The 21,972-nt window shown below is 45.7% G+C and overlaps 1 protein-coding gene across 1 annotated transcript in view; it reads left to right on the top strand.

Moving 5' to 3' along the window:
• Positions 1-1,342: 1,342 nt before the first annotated feature.
• Dner (delta/notch like EGF repeat containing) overlaps positions 1,343-21,972 on the top strand; it is a 287,027-nt gene continuing 266,397 nt past the window's right edge. The window contains exon 1 of the mRNA XM_035441073.1: positions 1,343-1,618. Within this exon, the coding sequence (XP_035296964.1) occupies positions 1,343-1,618 (276 nt within the window). The remainder of the gene's footprint in view (positions 1,619-21,972) is intronic.

Below are 21,972 nucleotides of genomic sequence, written 5' to 3'. Positions count from 1 at the left end.
TCCCTTCCCTAGTCTCCTGCCCTCCTTTAGCCTCTCCTTTCTTCTCGCCCTCTCTCCCCCTGCTTCTTCCCGTTCCCCCCTCCCCTGCTTCCTTCTTCTCCTCTTCAGGGTTTCATGTAGCTCAGACTGGCCTTGAATTCCCTAGGTAGTCAAGACTGACCTTGAAACTCCTAATCCTCCTGCCTCAGCCTTCCTACTACTGGGATTACAGATGTGAGCCATCTCGCCCAGTTTAGCCACCGCCCCGACCCCCCTTAAGTTTTTCATAGACAGAGGTAACTAGTTTAGGAGTCGATTCATAGTAGGGATGTGAAAGGCGGGCTGTGAGTGGAGACAAAGCCGGATGAGTTTTGCGGCTGCCACACCAGGAGTAGCCTAACGGAGAGGATACAACAGCCTTTGAAGTAGGTCACGGTGAAACCTCCTTCCCCCGCCAAGTTCAGTAACAGAATGCCTTTGCTGGAAGGGCCTTTGCGAACCTGCACGGAGGTTCTCACAGTGTTCTGGGAGGGAAATCAAGTGACCAACTGGGTTCCACCTAGCCTGTCTGGGTCTCAGTTTCTTCCTGTATTCCACAATAGGGCTGGGCACTTTGATTTTCCTGCTTCCAGCCACCCCAGGTTTCTTTGAGCTTTTGTGAACTACAACCCTGCGTGCTCCGCAAGCCTGTCGAAGAGACAGGTTCAGCACCAAGGACAAGGGCCCCGCAGCGGGTCCTGGAGGTGCAAGGTCAGGTCCACGCGAAGTGGGTTGAGTTCGCCCGTGGCACGCGACAGCTGTACCTGCTGGGGACAGGGACCAGTGTTAGGGAGCGGGTGGAGCACCCGCGAGAATGAGGTCAGGCCGGTCCCGCTGCGGCCTCACAGATTCTGCGCCAAGAGGTCGCGAGTAGCAGCTGCGAGTCATCTGAAGCGGTCTCTCCAGGCTGCGCGCGCGGGGCGGGGGGGGCACTCCACCCACTTTCCACCCCAGCATCTCCTCGCTGCCAGCTCCAGGCCCGCGCCCCCACCTCTGTGCCTTCCCGTCTTCCTTTGGACACACCCACGACTCTGACCCCTTGAGGCTGGAAACCGAGGACAGCCTTCCTGCAACTTGCTGAGACTCGGAGCAGAAGCGTTCCCATCCCGGGTCCTCCCGCCCGGCGCCCAGCCTCCGCGGGCCCCGCCCCCGGCCCCGCCCGCGGTTGCCCGGGGAACCACGGGCTCCTGCAGCTGCAGGAGGCGTCCGGTCCCGCTGAGCAGCACCAGCCGCTGGCGCCGCTGCTACCGCCATCTCCGCCGCTAGCTCCGCCGCTGCCACCGCGCCTAGCTCCTCTCCGGCTCCCGAGTCCTCTCCGCCCGCCATGCATCCCCGCCGCGCCCAGGCGCCCGGTGCCCAGCTGCTGCCCGCGCTGGCCCTGCTGCCGCTGCTCCTCGGTGCTGGGCCCCAGGGCGGCTGCTTGGCCAGCCCGGTGCCTGCCGCGCCCCTGTCTGCTCCGGGACCCTGCGCCTCTCAACCCTGCCGGAACGGGGGTGTGTGCACTCCACGTTCGGTGGACGGCCAGGAGCATCCCACGGCCGATGCTGAGCCCGGCTACAGCTGCACCTGTCCCGCTGGGGTCTCTGGGACTGACTGCCAGGTGAGTGGACCCTACTGTCGCCTGGAGTCTCAGCCTCTCTTTGGCCGTTGGGGCTTCTGTACTCCAGATACTAGCTTCTGTTACTTTAGGAAGGGAATTCGTAGTGCAGACCGGGGGCTCCCCTTCAAGTGCGGCTAGGCTGTCTACCTCAGTTACCTGGCAATGCCAGCCAGGGCTCTTGGGGCGTGTCCTGTGTCCTAGGGCCTGGCAGCTACCCCATCCCTGGTACCCGTGGATCTACCAACGGCCACCAAGTGGCGCGCCCCTCCGGGGAGGCCCAGGCTAAGCACCGGCTAGGCAGAACAGAGGAGTCGGTGCTGTGAGTCCCCCGTGGGGTACTCAGTACTCAGCTGGGCTCTCTGTTCCTTGTCCTACTGGATCCGGCGTGTGTAAAGGATGCAATAAGTAGGGGACAGGATAGTGGGCTCTGTGCCAGGTGGTGGGGACATTTTCCTTCCTTTCTTCCACCTCTAGGGCTCTGACAAGACAGCCAGAGGCTGGGAGGACAGCTGCCTTCTTTGGCCAGCATCCAGCCCTTTCTGAGCTTGGGTGGTGACGATGTTGGAACAGGTGGAGACATTTGAGGGCATCAAGCTGGGGCTTGCCGAGTCGCCCTTCTGGCTGGACGCTTTCGAAGCCAGGACACAAGCAGGGGCACTGGGAAGTCTCAGGAAGCTGTAGCCCTGTGAGGGATGGGAGGTGGCCAGCAACTGTCCTTGAACTGGAAATGTTCAAGAGGGATCTGACAGAAAATAAGCGCAGCTTTTGTAAGTGTGTTAAAGCTCAAAGAACCTACAAACGATTTTCAGTGTGAGAATTGGTAGCTCCTTGTGTGCGCACAGCTAATCCTCTAGGGTAAAGATGAAAGAAAGAAAGAAAAACAAAAAAACCAAAATGCATCGATCTGAAACAGCTAGATTAAACTACGTGAAGGTAGAATGTATCTGGGGTCGCCTTTCTTTTTTATATTTAGGGTGGAGGAGCTTGTTTCCGATAAACTGTTAAAATGATTGAAGACTTTAAGAATACTCTGAGCAGCTCCACTGTCAAATGAGGAGGAGGCCACCCTTTCATAGGATAGGCTTTCATTTTTAAAATAGAGCAAAGCGGGATAAAGAGGCTTGACCTTGGCACACAGACTTCTTTTTTTTCTTTTCTATTATAACCCCCCCCCCCATATAGTGGCAAAAACTGGAGACTGACTCTTTTTTTCCGTGTTGTATTCTTCTCTTTTAACTGTTTTCAGTAAGTGTTAACTCCCTTAAGGGAAAAGAGGGGATGACGATGGAGTTTTGTGTGATATAGAAATCCAGTAGACTTTCAACATGACCATTCATGTGGGGAAAAGCCTGGCAGAGTCAGCCAAACCATAGGACACAAAGTCTGGCCTTTGTGAGACCGACCTGCAGGTTGAAGTCAGAGGGTGGATTTATATTCGTTTTCTCTCCTGGCAGATGATAGCTTTTTCCTGGAGATGTCTGACTGCTTCTACCAATCTGCTTCTTATGTTTGCATGACTGAGTTCCTTCGTTGAGACAAATTGGTGATTTGGGCTCAGGTTGTAGTAGAAGCAGATAGGAGGAGAGCCATATCAGTCTATATCAGTTTAGGTAAAAAGAGAAAGCTAACTAGGCATTGGACACTTAATACAACTCTGAGATATTTTTGTGTCACTCTAAAAATAGATATAGAAAATATTCAAGCAAGGGAAAGAACTCTCTATTGCTCCCCAAAGACCATAACAGAGAAGCGCAAATATTTGGTTCAATATCTAAGGTCATTTATCCAGAAGGGTCATCAATATTACAGAACCAAATGGTTCAAACAGAGTTGGGTTTCCTCTACAGCTCCCACTCAAGGCAGGTTTAGCTGTGTGAGTCTGCCCATCCAAGGAGAAGCAGCACTGTGTGCCCTGAGGTTAGAGTAGGGAGAGTGAAGGATCTGCAATTCCAACAGGAAAGCTGAGTGAAGTGGGGATTTGATCAGACTCAGTTACCCAGAAAAAACATACTAGGTGATTCAGAGCTTTATAGCCCATAAAAAATTGATTCCTGGTGATTTTAATTTAATCTTTCATGAGCTCTCAGAGAGACTCACTACTCTCATTTTCTTTGGTATCAGAAAACAATACACAGAAGGCAACCTTAACAGAGAAGGCAGAAAAAGAAAACACAACAACAGAAACCTACGTACAAATACAGGCTGGGTGTGGGGGTTGAATGGAAAAACAAGGGAGCCGGAGACAGAAGGTTCAGGAGTTCAAGGTCATCTTTGGCCACATAGCAAATTCAAGGCCAGCCTGGACTATAATAGACTGTTTCAAAAATCAAAACCCAAACCAACCCAAACCAAATCAAACCAGAAACATATGAAAGGTTAGTGACAGATAAGGGGATGGCTGTTAGTACTTAGTGGGAACCTGATGCTCACTGCATAGATGGAGAGTGGAAATTTACCTGCCCATGAAGAGTCTTTTAAATAGTCTCCCCCTCCCCCTCCAAAGATAATTCATGCTCATGGCAACCTTATAACCTATCCCCAAAGTCTCCTTTGTTTTGAGAAATGTAAACAAAACAAAACAACAACAAAACTGTATTAATCCCTAATGAGCTGTCATGTTAGTGTTTCTGGAACCTGTTTCTTCTTGAGGCATCAGTGGTGTGATGCATGCTTACAGGATCTGGAGATGGGTCATACCGTGCTGGAGCTTCTGTTAAACCTGTGGTGAGAGGTGACAAAGGTGTCTGGGGCACAGTTTTCTCATCTTCAAACTGCCTCCTTGTGTTTGTCATGAAAAGCCTGGTGACCATGGGGTTGGCTGGTGGAAGATTTTGAGGCTTGCCTGTTGATGTTTTCCTCCTCCCTTCTACATCCAGGCAAGGGGACAAAGGACCTGGACACTTCCTCTTTTGTTGCTGATGGGGAGGTTTACTCACTGGTCCCCTCATGCTGCTGCTGCAGCTGGATTCTTAACTCCATTTTCCCAGGCTAGTCCCTCCTCACCCCAAGTCATCATGATTACAGGTCCTATTGGGATACTTTACTACAATGGCAACCAAATGGACACTAAATAAAAGTGCTGGGCATGGTGGTGCACACTTGTAATCCCAGGATTCTGACAGTGGAGGCAGAAGAATCACAAGTTCCAGGCCACCCTGGGCTACAGAGTGATTTTGTTTCAAAACCAACCAACCCATCAAAAATAAATCCCCCCAAGAGGCTGGGGTTCAGAAAGGTGGCAGTTGTCAGCATCTGGTCAGCCTTTCTCTTCTTTCAGCCTAGCACACAAGTGGTTCCATGGTAGAATTGTCACCTGCTGTCTATGGGACTAACCATGGAAGCCAGGGATTATTTAATGGGGACTGTATTTGTTTGTAAAGCTTATTTTAATGAATATATGCAAGCAGTTAGACACCTGTTTGTTTTTCATCACACATTCCTTAAGGGACTTACCCTCTAAAATGAAAGTAAAAATGTATCAATTCCTGCACTTGTAGAAAAAGGAGGGTACTTAATAGCTACTTTTTATTTAAGCTAACGGTATTCATTAAGCTCATTCGAGAATCTCCTCTTCTGATCAAGCATTTGTTTCAGATGAACAAATCCATTTCTTTCTTTTTTAAACGGTATCGGTATTTATTTTAAATGTATTCCTCTCTCATATATTGCATCCCAACTGCAGTTTCCCCTTCCCCTCCTCCCAGTCTCCCCTCCCCAAACCCCTCTCCCCCAGATCTACCCCTCCTCCTTTCCCTTCAGAAAAGGGCAGGCCTCCCAGAGATATCAACCAAACATGGCATGTCAAGTTATGATAAAACTTGGCACCTCCCCTGGTACTAAGGCTGGATGAGGCAACCCAGAAGGAGGAAAAGGGTCCCAAAAGCAGGTAAAAAAAGTCAGAAACAGCCCTCACTCCCACTGTTAGGAGTCCTACAGGAACACCAAGTTACACAACCGTAACATATGCAGGGAACCTAGGTCAGACCCATACATGCTCCCTGATTGTTGATTTAATCTCTATGAGGCCCTATGAGCCCTGGTTAGTTGATTCTGTGGGCTGTGCTCTCCTGGTGTCCTCAAGCCCTCTGGCTCCTACAATCCTTCCTTGCTTTTTTCTGTAGGATTTCCCAAGCTCCACCTAATATTTGGCCATGGGGCCCTGCATCTGCTCCCCTCAGTTGTTGGGTGAATCTTCTCAGATGATGGTTATGCTAGGTTCCAGTCTACAAGTATAGCAGAGTATCATTAGGAATCATTTTATTGACTGCCCACCCCCAATGTTTGGTTCTATCCTAGATCTCTAGGCTATCCAGACTCTGGTTCCTGGCCCTCCAGGCAATGTCTGGCATGGGCTTTGTTTCATGTTGTGGATCTCAAGTTGGGCCAGTCATTGGTTGTCCATTCCTACAAATTCTGTACCACTTTTACACCAGCACATCTTGCAGGCAGAACTAATTGTAGGTTGAAGGTTTTGTGGCTGGGTTGGTGTCCCAACCCCTCCCCTGGAAGCCTTGCCTGGTTATAGAAGATGGCTGGTTCAGGTTCCATATTCTCCATTACTAGGAGTCTTCACTAGGGTGACCCTTGTGGATTCCTGGGAGTTAGCATTGCACTAGGTTTCTACCTCACCTCAGAAGTGCCCTCCAATTCCAATCATTTCTCCTAGTATTCTCTCCCTCCACACCCACCCACCTAATCCATCCTGTCCCATCCCCACCTGCCTGCCTGCGGTCGACCCATGAAATCTATTCTATTTCTTTTCCTTCTTCCCAAGGAGATAAATTCATCCCCCCTTAGGCCATCCTGAGCAAAACCCATCTTTCTTTCTTTCTTTCTTTCTTTCTTTCTTTCTTTCTTTCTTTCTTTCTTTCTTCATTTCTTTTGGATTTTTTCCAAGACAGGGTTTCTCTGTGTAGCTTTGGAACCTATCCTGGCACTTGCTCTGGAGACCAGGCTGGCCTCGAACTCACAGAGATCCACCTGCCTCTGCCTCCTGAGTGCTGGGATTAAAGGCATGCGCCACCAACGCCCGTCGAGCAAACCAATTTCTAACCAAAGATTTGTTTGTTTGTTTTATTGGGGATGGAAAGAGTCTTGCAAATTTTAGGCCATCAGTGAACCGCTGACACCTCAGTCTCTGACTGAGATTTGCTAATAACCAAGAGTTGTAATTCTTTGTATTACATCAGTCTTTTTTACTGGGCCTTTTACACACACACACACACACACACACACACACAGACACACAGACACACACACAACTGTGGTATTAGAAAACTTATAGCAATCAATTACAGTGTCCAAATTCTTCTCTCTTTCTGACTTTTCTTGTTTGTTTTTATTTTGTTTTTGTTTTTAGTGACAAGTTTCCCTGAATGTCCTGGAATTTGGTCTGTAGACCAGGCTGGCCTCAAACTCACAGAGATCTGCCTGTCTCTGCCTCCCAAGTGCTGGGATTGAAGGCTTGCGCCACCACCACCACCACCCTCTTTGTGGCTTCTCTATGAATTGTTTTTTACAGCTTAAGAAGTCACTTCTCATCCCTAAACCCCAGTGTTCAGATCTCTGAAATGGACTACTAGTGCCTCCCATATTTTCTTCCCAGAAGTAATAAAATCACAAATGAGAGTCTCAGAAAGTTTGTACTCTAAGCATAAAGAAGTGTGTGAAAATAGAGATAACAATTGTTTTTACATCTTTATTTATTTATTTGGTGGTGGGAAGTCAGAGGACAACTTTCAGGAGTCAGCTCTCCCCTTCCACCATGTGGGTCTCAGAGATCACACTCAAGTTGTTAGGCTTGGTGTCAAGCGCCTTTCCCCACTGAGCCATCTTGGTGTCCCTACTACCCTTCTGAGACAGTCTCATTACACAGCTCAGACTGTATAGGAACTTGGGTTCCTCCTGCCTCAGCCTCCTTAGTGTTGGATTATAGGTTGACCACTGTGCTTGGCATAAGAATGAATGTGGAAAATTTTTGAAACATAAATTGGTACACAAATAGAAAGTGTAAGAAAAGGACCTTATTTTTTCCTGTATGAGGTATAGTCTTATCAGTTAAAACAGTGTCTGTGGTTGGTTCCCTTCAGTTAACAGGTTCAAGGTTCTCTCTGTACTAGAGCCACCATGTCATACATTTTTAAAATGGCAAATTAACTATTAAAATTTTGTTCTTTTCTTCTGAAATAAATGTTGGCTCAGTAAAATTCTCAATGAGCTGACATTTCCTTGAAAATGAAAGTTTTTTTTTAAAGTGTCAACATTCTTGTAACAGTTTTAAGAAAAGAAGAAAACCGTTGATTTTCTATGCTTTTCTTATATCTGTGAATAATATTCTTGGCCATTCATAGGAAACATCACCTTCCACATCCTGGCCACTTGACAAAACACATTCCGGTCTTTAGTGTCTTGCTTAAACATCTCATGACATGGTACCCAACATCCAAGGTGGCTTTGTTTGTGTCCTCATTTCATGAACATCCATGTGGGAAGAAAACCTAGCCTGCAGGCCGGGCGTTGGTGGCACACGCCTTTAATCCCAACACTCGGGAGGCAGAGGCAGGTGGATCTCTGTGAGTTGGAGACCAGCCTGGTCTACAAGAGCTAGTTCCAAAGGACAGCCTCCAAAGCCACAGAGAAACCCTGTCTAAAAAAAACCAAAAACCAAAAAACAAAACAAAACAAAAAAACAAAAAACCTAGCCTGCAGTTGAAGGGCATTTGAGTCAGAAACCAGGATGTCTGGCTGTAATTTTAGACATCCTCTCCAACTCAGGAGGCAGACATGGCCAGAGTTACTCACCCCAGAGCATCTGCTGCAGAATCCAGGCCTCCAGTGGAACATCCACCAGCATGACAGTTTCCTAGCTAAGATGTCTTCCTAGTTGCCCTGCACGCAGTCCCTTCACTGGAGCTCAGTCCTTGCTACTTATTAAAAAACCAAGGAGCTTTAACTCATATGAATGTCTGGGTTGTTAGTGTCCTCTGTCCCCTAGATTCTGACTTACCCATTAGTCTGGGGTAGAACTGGGCACTGGTAATTTCACATGTTCTACTATATTGTCAGGCCTGAGAGGACCCCCCACCCCCATCCCCACCCCCAAACTCCTGAGCATATAGCATGAGGCAGAGAGAAGGCGGTCATATCTATTCCTTGTCATTTGCACTCAAAGGTGGTCAGTTTCTGAGTTCAGGAATTCCCAGACAGGTTCCTCAAGTGGTATAGGTCCTTAAGTAGACTTCGGATGGTAAGAATGCAACTGCGAGATCCCTGGGTCAGAACCTGGCTCTCTCTGGGTGCCCTCCAATTGGTAACTCCTTCCTCTGAATATGAGTGTCTTCCTCTGGGAAGCAGGGATCAGGATGCTAGCCTTGAAGGTGGTTATGGCTTAGAAAGGTCAAGCCCAGTGATGTGCCCATAGAAGACATTGATGAAAGACATTTGCCTCCCTAACCCAGTAGATACAAAGAATAGCAAAGAAACAGGACAAATGGAGCACGAACAGATTGCCCTGTGTGTTCACGTGCACTTGGAGGTCAGAGGGCAATCTTGGCTGTCATCTACATTATGTTTGAGGCAGGGTCTCTTGGCTAGTCTGCTGGCTCGTGAGCCCCGGGGGGTCTGCCTGTCCTTGCATTGGGATTATAATCATGTGTCACTTCTCCCACCTTCTGGGGGCTAGAACTCAAGTCCTTGTGCTCTCAAGACAAGCGCTTAGCCAACTGACCCGTTTCTCCAGCACCCCCCCCCCCCCCGCCCTGCCCCGGTTGTTTTGACTGAACTCACTAAGTTACCACTGACAGTCACTGATCGTGATGTGCATCTGTCTTAGAGCCCTTGTACTGAAGCGGAGACTCTCGGCTTCCCAACTAAAACAGTTCCAACCCCGACAGAGAGAGGGAGCTTTAGCACCCACACAGGAGCCACATCCATGAGTGTTACCAAACCAAGCCTGTGTTTCCTGCCTCATGTGCTATGCCCATTGCTTAAAGGATGAGTTAAGTGGTCCCATGCGCAGATAAGAGTCCTCTTCTCCAAGGCCGAGCCTCTGGGATATTTATGGGCTGAAGTCACTGGAGGTTAGGACTAATGGATGATCGGCACACGTGGCATCACAGTTCATCAGCTGTTGCCACAGTGACCCATGAGCCAGAGGCTTTATCTCTAGCTCTGAAGTTGATGCTTTTGACAGTAAACTGGCAGGTAGTATGGGTTAAATCTCGAGGATTATTCAGGTTCCCCCCAGTCCTCAGAGGTGCTTTGCAGTACAGCTGCATGGACAGCTGCCCTCTGTGGGGCACAGCTGTGGGCCCATTGAACATACACTGAGCATGTGGGCAGGAACCACGTTTTTTTTTTTTTTTTTTTGTTTTTTTTTTTTTTTTTTTTTTTTTTTTTGAGACAGGATTTTTCTGTGCAGCCCTGACTGTCCTGGAACTCACTCTGTAGATCAGGCTGGCCTCAAACTCACAGAGATCTGCCTGTCTCTGCCTCCAGAGTACTGGGATTAAAGGCATGAGTACCACTGCCCGGCTATTCGAAATATTTTTTAAAAGATCTATTTTATTATTTTTAAAGTTTATCTGTGTTTATGTACATGTATACACAAGTTCATGTGAATGCCTGTGTAGGCCAGAAGAGGGGGTCAAATCGCCTGAAGCTAGAAATACAGGTGGTTGTGAGATACTTGATGTGGGTGCTGGGAGCCAAATTCAGAAGGTCCTTTGCAAGAGCAGCAAGTACTCTTAACTGCTGTGCCATCTCTCTGGCCCTTCCAGATGTATTTATGTATAGATACACACACACACACACACACACAGACACACACACACACACAGACACACACACACACACACACAGACACACACACCACACACACACACACACACACACACACACACACACATTATATATTAATATAATATAATATATATATATGTAGCCCATATATTCTAATAATCCTTTAAAAATACCTGTCAAGGCTGGAGAGATGGCAGAGTAGGTAAGAGTGCTTGCTGCTCAAATGTGAGGGCCTGAATTCAGATACCAACACCCATGTCCAAAGCTTCATAGAGCTGCATGCATCTGTGACCCCAGATTTCTAGGGGAGGGAGACAGGAAGGTCACTGGAGCTTGCTGGCTGTGTGTGTGTGCATGTGTGTGCACTTATGTATACATGTGGGGGTGTTGTAGAATTTAGTCCCTGAGGAAAACAGCCACCATCTTTGTCAGATCAGCTGGGCCTGCTTGTAAGAAGATAACTAGGGACAGGCCTTAGACTGTTGACATTTTCTCAGAGGAAGAAGACGTGGGAAAGCTGAGATCCCAGCCATTCCTAGCCATTTATATGAAATTTTGCCCTAGCCATTCAAAGCCTCACCTCCAGGGCTCAGGTGCTAGAGTTTATAGGCTAGGGCAGGACACTTAGGAGGGGTTCTATCTATGTAGCTATGGAAACCATCATGCTGGATAAAGACTTTCCAGTGTGGGTGGCTGGGGGTCAGCAATGTTCCTGCAAGTAATCCCTCACCCATCCTCTGTAAGTAAGGACAATAAGCTCACTCATTCTCCAGGTTGAACTTTGGTGGGAGCATATTTTGGTTTGCTTCGGGACCTTATAAGGAAGGGGTGGATATTGTTTGCAACTCTCAAGGGAAGTAATTCTTGGGACAGGAGGCCAGAAGGGTGTCCTCCTCAATTATTTTCCATTGTATTTTTTTCAGACAAGATCCCTCACTGAAGCTGAGCTCACTGGTTGTCTAGGCTTGCTGGCCACTAAGCTCCTAGAATTCTCTTGTTTCAGCCTCCACACACTGGGGTCACAGGTGCCATGCCTGGATGTTTACATGTGCACTGAGGTCCCATGATCAGGTCCTCAAGCTTGCTAATGGAACCACCTGCCCAGCTCCTGAGATCAGGGTCCTCCAGGGTGGATTGTGGCCTTTGTTTTATCTTTGCCCTGGTGCTTGGACACTTTGGTAATGGCCATTTCTAGAAAAGCTTGTGCAGCAGGAGAGGGAAATGCTGGTCTGAAAGGCTTTGGTCCCTGCTAAGCTACTACTAACTCTTTTGATTTTCTAAAAGCTAGTTCTTCATTCATTAGTAAGATGGAAGAATTATAAAAGCCCCCCCCATGAGGGGGCCTTGGCAGAGACTGGACCTGCATGAGCTGCTGTCTTTTTAAAAGTGGAAACTCGGCTCCCCCCCCCCAATCTTATAGCTGAGGAAATTTACTATGAGCCTTGTAGCTTGGTGCCGGCTAAGCTTAGATGTTGTGGCTTTGTGCTATTTTGATCACTATATGGCTAGTGCCTTGACCTGCTTGCTCCGTGTAACTTTCAGAGAGTTCAGCCAGGCTTGGAGAGGGAAAGGGGGGTAGTAGTGGGGATGGGCAGGTTCTGAATGGATGGATGCTTCAGACTGGTTAAAAAAGTGAAAGTTTCTCTTCTTCAAGAGAAAAGAAAAGGAATGGTTTACAAAGGAGGGTGAGGAATTGAGAAAAGCGGAGAAGGGTGCTTTGAAAAAGACACTCTTCTGCTATCTTTTGCTCACAGCTCCTGCAGCCAAGAGCATGCTTTAGAATTTCGATGCCGGCACTTATCTGTTTCTTGTAGTTAATTTAAAGGAGGATTTGTAATTACTTTTGGGTTTCAGAGACAGAGTGAAACTTCTCCATGGGGCGAGTTTTCTGTGCTGGGTGGAATTACAAGGGAGGGAATGTGGTCCCTATTTTCTTTTGACTTCTTTCAAAAAAAGTTAAAGTGACATACTATTTATTTATTTTTATTTATTTATATACTTATTTGTGTGTGCGCGCATATGGCATGTACAGGCATGGAATTCAGAGGACAGTTTACTCTTTTAGTTGAAAATAATATATTTTTTCATATGTTATATTCTGACCAGGGTCTCCTTTTCTTCACCTCCTCCCAGATCCTTCCCACCCATCCAACTCCATGGCTTCTTTTTCTCTTTAGAAAACAAACAGGCAAATAGAGACAAACAAACCAGAGTTTAAAAAAACAAAGAAAACCACAAGAAGCATGCACACTTGAAGACTCATGCATACATACAAACAAATCCCACAAAACCACAGAATTGGAACCATAGCATACTAGCAAAAGACCAGTAGGGTTAAAAAAAACAAAAAGCAAAAAACAAAAACAAAAACAAAGCAAGATAAGACAAAAAAAAAAATCTTCAAAAGGACCACTGAGTTCCTTTTGTGTTGGCATCTACTGCTGGGCCTGGCTCCTGCTCTTAAGTGTGATTTGCATATCCAGTGGGGGGTGGGGGGGGACTAGTTGTTGTCTTTGTAAGCAGTTGTCAGTTGGAGATAGCTTTGGGATGGGGGGGCTCCTGTCCACTTCCCCTTCTCAGTGCTGTGACCCCATCTGGCTTGGGTCTGTGTAGGCCCTGTGGATGCTGCCACAGTCTCTGAACTCTTATGTCCTGTTGTGTCTGGAAGACACTGTTTCCGTGGGGGGTCGTTCACCTTCTGGCTCTCTGTCTTTCCATCTCCTCTTCTTAGATCTCTGAGAGGAGGGATTTGATGTAGATATCTCATTTAGCACTGAGTGTTTCCAAGGTAGGAGGACCACTTTTGGCGTTTGATTCTCTTCTACCATCATGTTGATCCCAGGGATCAAACTCAGTTTGGCCAAGTACCTTTACCCACTGAGCCAACTCACCTTCCACAGTTCCTCTTTTCCATGGGAGAGGAGAGGCTAAAAGGACCACACAGTGGATGCTGAAGTACAGATTATTAGGTCTTCTCCATTCCCTCATTCTGCTTAGCTTTCTGTAAAGATACAAAATTCTATGCTTAGTTGAATGTAACAGAACAAGAAAAACGCTAAATGTGTTCTATATTACCTTAGGAAAGGTGGATATAACACAAGAGCAATATTGAGAAACCCAAGATCTCTCCCTTGAAATCAGTGGATCTTAAGATACTTCTCTTTAGGTATAATTTACATAAAGTGAAATGTTTTAAATCACCATCACAATTACCCTGTTTCCCAGATAGCCTTCTGCCCTTTTGTTGTCAACACTGTCACATCCCCAGCCCAGACAGCCAGTGGCCCTTTTTTAGAATGTTATACAAACAAAATCACACAGTAAGTGCTTTTCCCTCTTCATGCGATGTTTCCCCCCACTTAATATAATTTTACGTGTGTGTGTTTGAGACTTGGAGACAGGCTCTGATGGTTGTTGGAAAAGAATATTCCTGGTATTGCACAAAAGAACACCCAAACCAAGCAAAAGTTACTTGGCAAAATTTTGTGAGAAGGGTGTGCCATGACACAGACTGGGCTAGTGTGCAGCACTCGTAGCCTTGATGGCCTCTGTCTTTTGTCCCTAATGGAAGGGGATGGGGGCTTGGCTGTTCCTTATTGGCTGGTGTTCAACCTGACAGTCTACTTATGATTGGCCAATAGGGAAAGAAGGAAGGGAGTGGCGCTTTGGGTTATTCAGTTCTGGGAATGCAGGGAGGCCTTCGTGTAAACAGAAGTTTTCTGGGGTTGGGGAAGATTTGTATAAACATTTTATAAGATGGTAGAGATTTGCACAACATTGACTCTTGGTGGGCTAGCCACCTTTGATAGAAAACAAACAATTTCTCACACTGGATAGCTCAGGCTTGCCTTAAACTCACTATGTAGCCAGGGGTGTCTGCGAACTTGTGGCAATCCTTCTGCTTCAGACTCCCAAGAGCTGGGATTATGGTCATGCAGCCATACTTGGCTAGTATAATGCCTTTGAGGTTGATTCCTGTGGTCCCTGGTATTATCAATTTGTTCTTCACCCCATTGATTTGTATAACCCTTTATTAATGAAGGAAAGTAGCCCTTTATCTGTGGTAATGTAAGCACTGTTGAAGAATTCCATTCTGGCCAAGATTTGTACTGCTGGAGTTGACCCTCTTGGCTTTTAAAAACACACTGTTGGTACAGTCTTAGCATGTGTTTGTTTTAAGAAAGGTTGACATCGCTCAGCACCCAAGAGGCAGTCAGGTGGATCTCTGAGTTCAAGGTCAGGTGGTCTGCAGATCAAGTTCCACTGTTATGGGCTGCTACAGAGAGAAACCCTGTCTCAGAACCCTCCTCCCCCAAAAAAGATTGGCATAAATTATATTTAAATATTTTAGTTTGTGATGGCTTTATATTAATATTGAATAAAATGACTGTTTTATCAGGAATCTTCATTTCTTCTTAAAAAAGAACTACTTAGCTCCCCTGCCCTTTAATACTTGGCCTTGGTGCCTTGGTATTTCGTTAAAGTTACCAACTTAATTTTAGTGGCATCATGGGTGAATAGAGATTTTCTTCAAAGTCCTTGATCTTGGATGTAATGTAATGTTCTGGTTCTAGAAGGTTCTTTTCATCCCTCTTGGACAGGGAAAGGATTGATTGGCCTAATGTTCAGTAGGATGCAATGCTCCCCATGCTTTAATGTTCACATGGTATTTTTAGCTCTTTCTCTTCAAGAACAGCCTCATTAGTCCTGTCCATCGGGTTTCTGTTTCTCTGTGTTTATTTTCACACTTTAAAATTGGCCATTTTGGAGGTTTGTTTTTGGTTTCTAGTTGTGCAAAAGAGAATTCTTTTATCTCTGTAGAAAAGCTTCATAATGAGAGAAATAATAAGAGAGACAGAAAAAGGAGAACTAATATTAGCATTTTTATGAGGCCCAAAATAAACTCTCAGCTGGAGAAAAGTAGATTTAATATTATTTTTTTTTCCTTTTACAGAAGGAGGAAGGGATGGGGCAGGGGCATTCTGGGGATTTCTGAGCTATTCAGACACAAAGGGAGATTAATCTTTTTTGTTTCGCAGGGGAAAAATTGCAGTGTCCAAGTTCAATATTATACGCCAGCAGCTTAAAAAAAATCACAAATGGATGTTATCATGCAATGTTTCTCATACTTAACGTTTTTATTTTTGAGACAGGGTCTCTCTGTGCTGCCCAGGCTGCCTTCAAACCTGTGGTGATCCTGTTGTCTCAATCTCCCATGTGCTGGGATTGCAGATGTGGGTCACCATGTCCAGCTAGCTTCCTGTCATTTCAATGGACCCTACATGTTTTTTGTATGCTTAAAGGGTTACTACTATCATTTCAATCAGAGACCATACAAATTTTTTGTTTGTTTTTGTATTTTGAGTCAAAGTTTCTCTGTGTAACAGTCCTCGCTGTCCTAAAACTCACTTTGTAGACCAAAGGCTGGCCTCGATCTCATAGAGATCCACCTGTCTCTGCCTCCTGAGTATTGGGACTAAGGTGTGCGCCACAACCCAGCCAGAGTCCAACAAGATTTAAGGAAACTGAGATCTCCTTTTCTGAACCTATGTCTTCCCAGCAGCAAGTTTAGTGTGTGTGCAGCCCTAGGTTCTTCCTCCCATACTTTTGGAAACACAGAACCCTGGATTCAATGATGGAGAAACATCCTTCCAGAAGAGTGACCTACAGGGAGCCTTGTGTGGGTTGAATTCCTTACCTTCTTTCCCTGGGTATCCCTAACGATCCTTTCAATAGTGGAATATGGGTCTCTCTCAGAAAGAGGAATTTCATGTTTTTGTCAGGGCTCATCAGCAGATGCTTCCTTTGAAGGATCCAGTTGTGAGCTTGCTTGTTGTCTTTGGTATCTTTGGAAAGATCTGGAGAGTTCTAAAATTCTATTCTTAGGGCTCTGGGTACGGTGCATAGAAAGGAGTTTTGGACACAGCAGTTTTCCTCTGGGTGGATGGCAGTAGCTGTGCAGATCTCTGGAACACTTCTATTCTTCCTGGTCCCCACAGCAAGGCTCTCTCCACACCAGCCAGGCAGATCTGTGCTATCTCATCTTGATTTTTGATTTTTTAAAAATTGAAGTAAAAGTTACATAATATAAAAACTACTACCAATTCCTGACCTTAAAAAAAATCTTTTTTTTTTTTTAAAAAACGAACAATTGAGGGACATTTGGTTTACACTCTAGCTCCAGAATGTAAGGATTAGTATTACTTGATATAACCTATAACCACTGAGGAGGCCAGCCTCTAGGCATGCTTGTGGGATTAGTTTGATTACAATAATTGAGAAGTGAAGACCCACTGATTATGCATGGTATCATTTCCTGGCTGGGATCTGGAACTAAATAAGTGGAGAAAGGGAGTTGAGGTGAAGCGTGCATTCATTGCCCTCTGCTTCCTGATTGAAGATGCTATGAGACCAGCCGCTGCCCCCGGATGGTCTGTACCTTGAACTGTGAACCACAGGAACCTTTCCCTCCTTGATGTTGCATTTTATCATAGCAATGGGAAAAGAAACTAAGACATAAAACTTTATTATCACCTCCAGCAGGAATCCTGTGTTCATGAAATAAAGAATCCCTCCCCCACCAGTCTCTGGCAATCACAGACCTGCATTTGCCCCTGGGTTTGCATTCTCTTAGTATTTCATATGAATGGAACAGTATAGTTATGCAGTCTTTGGGTCTGACTTCTTTAAAACTTTGAGATTCTCCTGTATTGCAGGTCATCTCACTACTTCATTTTTTTCAATGGACTTAGCTGAATAAATCCATATTTGTGCATATGTGCATAAATGCCATATTTGGTCTCTTAGTTCTTCTGTTGATGGATGTGAGGTGCTCCTGTTCTTTGACTACTGTGAAGAGCACTGCTATGGACATTCTTCTACCAGCATTTGACTTCCTGTTCTCAATTCTTTTAAGTCTATGCCAGGAGTGGACTGGCTGGATCATATAATGCTCTATTAAACTTTTTAAGTTTTTCTTTCTAAGTTAAAAATTTGTATGTGTGTGTGTGAATGTGTGTGTGTGTGCCATGCTTGCACAGAGGCCACAGCCAATGTTGAGTGTCTTCCTCTATCACTCCCCATCTTACTAATTAACTAATTAATTAATTTGTGGCATGGTCTCTTGTTGAACCTGGTGCTCATTGACTATTTAGGCTAGTGAGCCCCAGGGATTCACTTATCCCTGCTTCCCGAGTACTGTAGATGTAGATATACTGCCCTACCTGATTTGTGACATGGGTACTGGGGACCCAAAGTCCTCATGCTTGTGTGGCAGGCACTTTACAGAACCAGCAATCTCCCATGCTTTGCTAGATGCTTTTCTACCTGTGTTATCTTCTAGAGTGAGCCCCAGCTTCCTCTGTGTTAGTTTTGATTGTCAATTTGGCACAACCTTGACTCTCCTGAGAAGAGAGTCTTAATGAGGAATTATCAAGATCAAGTTATCCTGTGGGAATGTCTGTGAGGGATTGTTTCGATTGACACGGGAAGACCCATCCCATTGTGGGTGGCATCATTCCCTAGGCTAGGCTTTTTTTTTATGAGTGGAGAAAGCTAACCAAGTACTTTGTACAAGCAAACAAGGATGCTTTTATTCTCTCTTGCCCTTGACCATGGATGCAATATGATTAACTGCTTGTGTTCTGGCTTGACTTTTCTGAAATGAAGTGATGGACACTAACTTGGAATTGTGAGCCAAATAGACTCGACTCGACTCTTTCCTCCTCTGTTTTTTTTTTTTTTTTTTTTTTTTTTTTTTTTTTTTTTTTTTTTTTTTTTTTGTCAAAGCAACAAACAAAATAGGACAGGTGGTTATTTGCAAGTCCCACTCCCCACTCACAGGCCAGACTGATAAACTCTTATTACTATACTGGCCTGGGTATAGAGTATACCAGAACTCATTTGAGCCCAGCCCAGTCCAGCTCTCAGTGACACTCTGATATCCCAACTTCATGGTCTCCTCATTAGGGGCCTAGCCCTTCATGGCTCCCACCTGGAACAGCCTGCATACAGGAGAGCCCTGTTTATGACTCTGCCCAGACCCTGAGCACAGCCCCTTCCTGCCAGTGGATGGAGTCTTGTTCTATTTTCTGTGGTCAGATCCTCTGAGAAAACCAGTGTTTTCCAGGGACACTTAAGGCACCATGAAGTGGCCTCCAGACAGGGAAGATGGCTCAGTAGGTAAAGCCCTTATTTTGCAAGTGTGTGAACATGAGTTTGAATTGACAGAACCTACAAAAAGCTGGGCAAGACAGCACACATCTGTAATCCCAGTGTTCCAATGGCAAGATGGGAAGCAGAGACGGTACAATAGCCAGAAGCATGCAGGCCAGCAACAGAAAACAAGAGACCGTGCCTCAAAATGAAAGGTGAAGACTGATAGACCCTCATATGTGCATAGGGCTCCTGAAAGGGCTTTGATAGCTAACAGGGGGTCTCCCAAAACTCTGTACAGTTCCAGTCTGCTGGCTCTTGGCTCTCTATTGAGCACATTCAATACCACAAGAGGAGCAGAGACTCCCCAGTGGTCACTTCGGGCTGTAATACCATCTCAGCTGCCTTGTATGAGGGATTGCTTCATGTGAGTTGATGGTGAGTATCCATGTTGTGTTTAATGGATTCCCTGGAAATGAGAAGTCAGAGTAGGCTGGAGGGTGGGACCCCTGTAGATGCTGATGAGCGGAAACAGGTCTAAAGGACTAGAGATCCCTTGTTGCTTAGCAACCACTGCCAGGCTCTTTGGCTGCTACAGTGGTTCTTGTTAATTCCTGGGGAATTAGGTTTTGGAGCTTGGAAGCTCAATTTGTCCTCTCAGGTCCAGAGTCTTTGTGTGTGTGTGTGTGTGTGTGTGTGTGTGTGTGTGTGTGTGTGTGTGTGTGTGTGAGTGTGTGTGTGAGCTCATGCACCTATGTGCACCTGTGTGTATGGCAGGTAGAGGAAAACCTTGGGTGTTATTCCTTAGGTGCTGTGCACTTCGTTTTCTTTTTTCCCCCTTGCTTAAATGAAATATTCTCGCTGACTTTCCAAGGTTAGACCATCTGACCAGAAAGTTTCAGGGATCTGCCTGTCGCTGCTTCCACTGCAGGCAGCTTTTTATGTGGATACTTGGAATCAAACTCAGGTCCTCATCCCTGTGTGGCAAACTCTTTACAGACTGAGCCTTCTCAGTTCCTGAGAAGACTCTTGGAAGGTAATTGCATCTTCAAGTCAGAGTCAGCAGTTGTCTGTCTTACTCACAGTCTGACCCTCCAGTGTTCAGCTTTATGGAATGTCTGGGAAGGAGAGGAGACAGAGTTCTCTGGATTTTCAATGCAAAGTCAAGCCTTGTAGGGCTCTCACTCTTCTGCTGGCCACTTTTGAGTACTAACTCTGTTGCAGTTTGAGTGTAATTGGCCCCAGAATCTCACAGGGAGTGGCAGTTTTGGGAGATGTGGCTTTGTTGGAGTGGGTATGGCTTTGCTGGGAGAAGTGTGTCACTGTGGGGTGGGCTGTAGGAGAACCTGTAGCCACACCTGCTTAGGGGCTGGCTACAGGTCTGTCTGACCACGCCTAGGCGTGGTCAGGGTGACGTAGAGGAGAGAGTCAGGTAGCTGGGCACTTTCGGTTTCGCTTTTTGGCTTGCTGTACAGACTGCTGCTGTGCCGGCTGGCTAGGTCGCTCTGTAAGTAAGGCTTTTCCCTATTAAATACCCTTATATTTCTACTTTGCTCCGTATTGTTAATTTACCACTTTAGTGGGCTTTGAGGTTTCCTATGCTCAGGATACTGCTCACTGTCTCAGTCAACTTCCTGTTGCTCGCAAGCCAAGATTAGCCAGTACCATGTCTGTCTGCACCCTGCCATGTTCCCTACCAGGATGATAATGGACTAAACCTCTGAAACTGTAAGCAAGTCACACCAATGAAATGTTTTACTTAATAAGAATTGCTGTGGTCATGGCGCCTCTTCATAGCAATAGAACTCTAAAACAGACTCCACTGGCAGCATCTTGAATGTAACTGAGAGGGATGTAAATTTGGCTTGGTCAGTTCACTGATTTTATGGAAGAAAATGAAAGTCAAAGAGATGGATGCTAGAGTCAGGATAAGAACTTGCCAATTCCCCATCCAAGGCTCCTTCACTAAGCATTTAAGTCTAGACATTTCAAATCCAGAAAACACTCCTATGGGCACTTACCACAGCCATCTTCATGGACATTGGGAGTCAACCAAATGCTCACTCAATTCTCTATGCCAAACCCATGTTCCTGGTTTCCTATTCTTTACCTGTCCTGATCCACACAGTTCACTGGAGCTCCTTTAGCTAGGCAAGGAGAGACTGGGTAGGGGTCTTGATGAATTACTGAAAGTTAATCGAGCAGGTGGGTAGACTGGAGCCCCATGTGCAGTGTTTCACGTGTGTGGTCACAGCTGTCTGCTCTACTCATTGCTGCAACAGAAGAAAAATACTGTGTGTATAAGATGTTGGGCAAAGTCCTCAGATAAAACCTAGCCAGCTGGAGACTCTGCAGGATGAATTAAGACTGTGGAATATTAACTGTAACCATAGCATCACTTAATATTTTTGGAAACAAAGACCTCTTAGAGGAACAAGCCGTTGCTTTCTGTTGGTCATACAAACCTATTTTAACTTAGATGAGAAGTGGTTTTTCCATATGTCTTAAAGTCTTCCCTCCTAATGCTTTTTAGAAGTAACCAGGTTCAAAGTGTGATTTTATATTTTAACTGACATAAAACCTGTAATGGTAAACTGAGTCTTAAAAACAGGAATTAGCTTGCATAACCACTTAGAATATGAAGTTCAGTAATTTACTTAACTACCACAATTGCCAGGGAAGCCCTGGTTTTAAGATAACTCTCTGTGTCCATATGAGCAAAATTACAGTGCTGTGGAAGTTTTAGTAGATCCACAGCATTTATAAGAATATTAAATGTTCACATCTAGCTTTTTTTCATCTTATAAATGAAAATAATAAAAACCATAGAGATTGGACTACATTCCTCCTGCACATGTTAGAATTCTTTGGGTTATAAGCAACAGAAAACCCAACTCAGACAGTGTACACAAACATGCAAGTTTTCAGTGTCACGTGATTGAAGTGTGTGGGCAGAACAGTGTTTAGTAACTCAATATGCGGCACCCGAGCCACAAGTCACATCAGTTGGCTTAATTTTTCTTTGTGTTGGCCTCACCCTCAGTTCTGATGGTGACTTCTGATAATTGCAGGTTCACACTATCCCATAGCTAGGAACTGCAAGTACTGAGAGATGCTACTGTGCTTTTCTAGGTAGCCATGAGCTTGGCTTTGTCGAGCGGGCTTGAGTCAGTTAGACATGTATCTCTGAACCAATCATTGTGGTCAGAATATTGGCTTCTGCAGATTGGCCAGGCCTGGGCCATGTGCCCACCACTAGTCTTGGTGGGTAGCCCAGTGGAATCACATGGGCTGTTACTGGTTGACTGTGAAATGTTCCTCACTGGCTCTCAGTTTGGATGCATAGTCACCAACTGGTGGCACTTTTTGAGAAGGTTCTAGAAGTTTGAGAGGTGTGGCCT

Source organism: Cricetulus griseus, chromosome 2 (assembly GCF_003668045.3).
Source record: "Cricetulus griseus strain 17A/GY chromosome 2, alternate assembly CriGri-PICRH-1.0, whole genome shotgun sequence".
NCBI classification, from domain to species: domain Eukaryota; kingdom Metazoa; phylum Chordata; class Mammalia; order Rodentia; family Cricetidae; genus Cricetulus; species Cricetulus griseus.
Note: the sequence above shows the minus strand (reverse complement) of the source record. Positions and strands in the feature narration are given on the sequence as shown.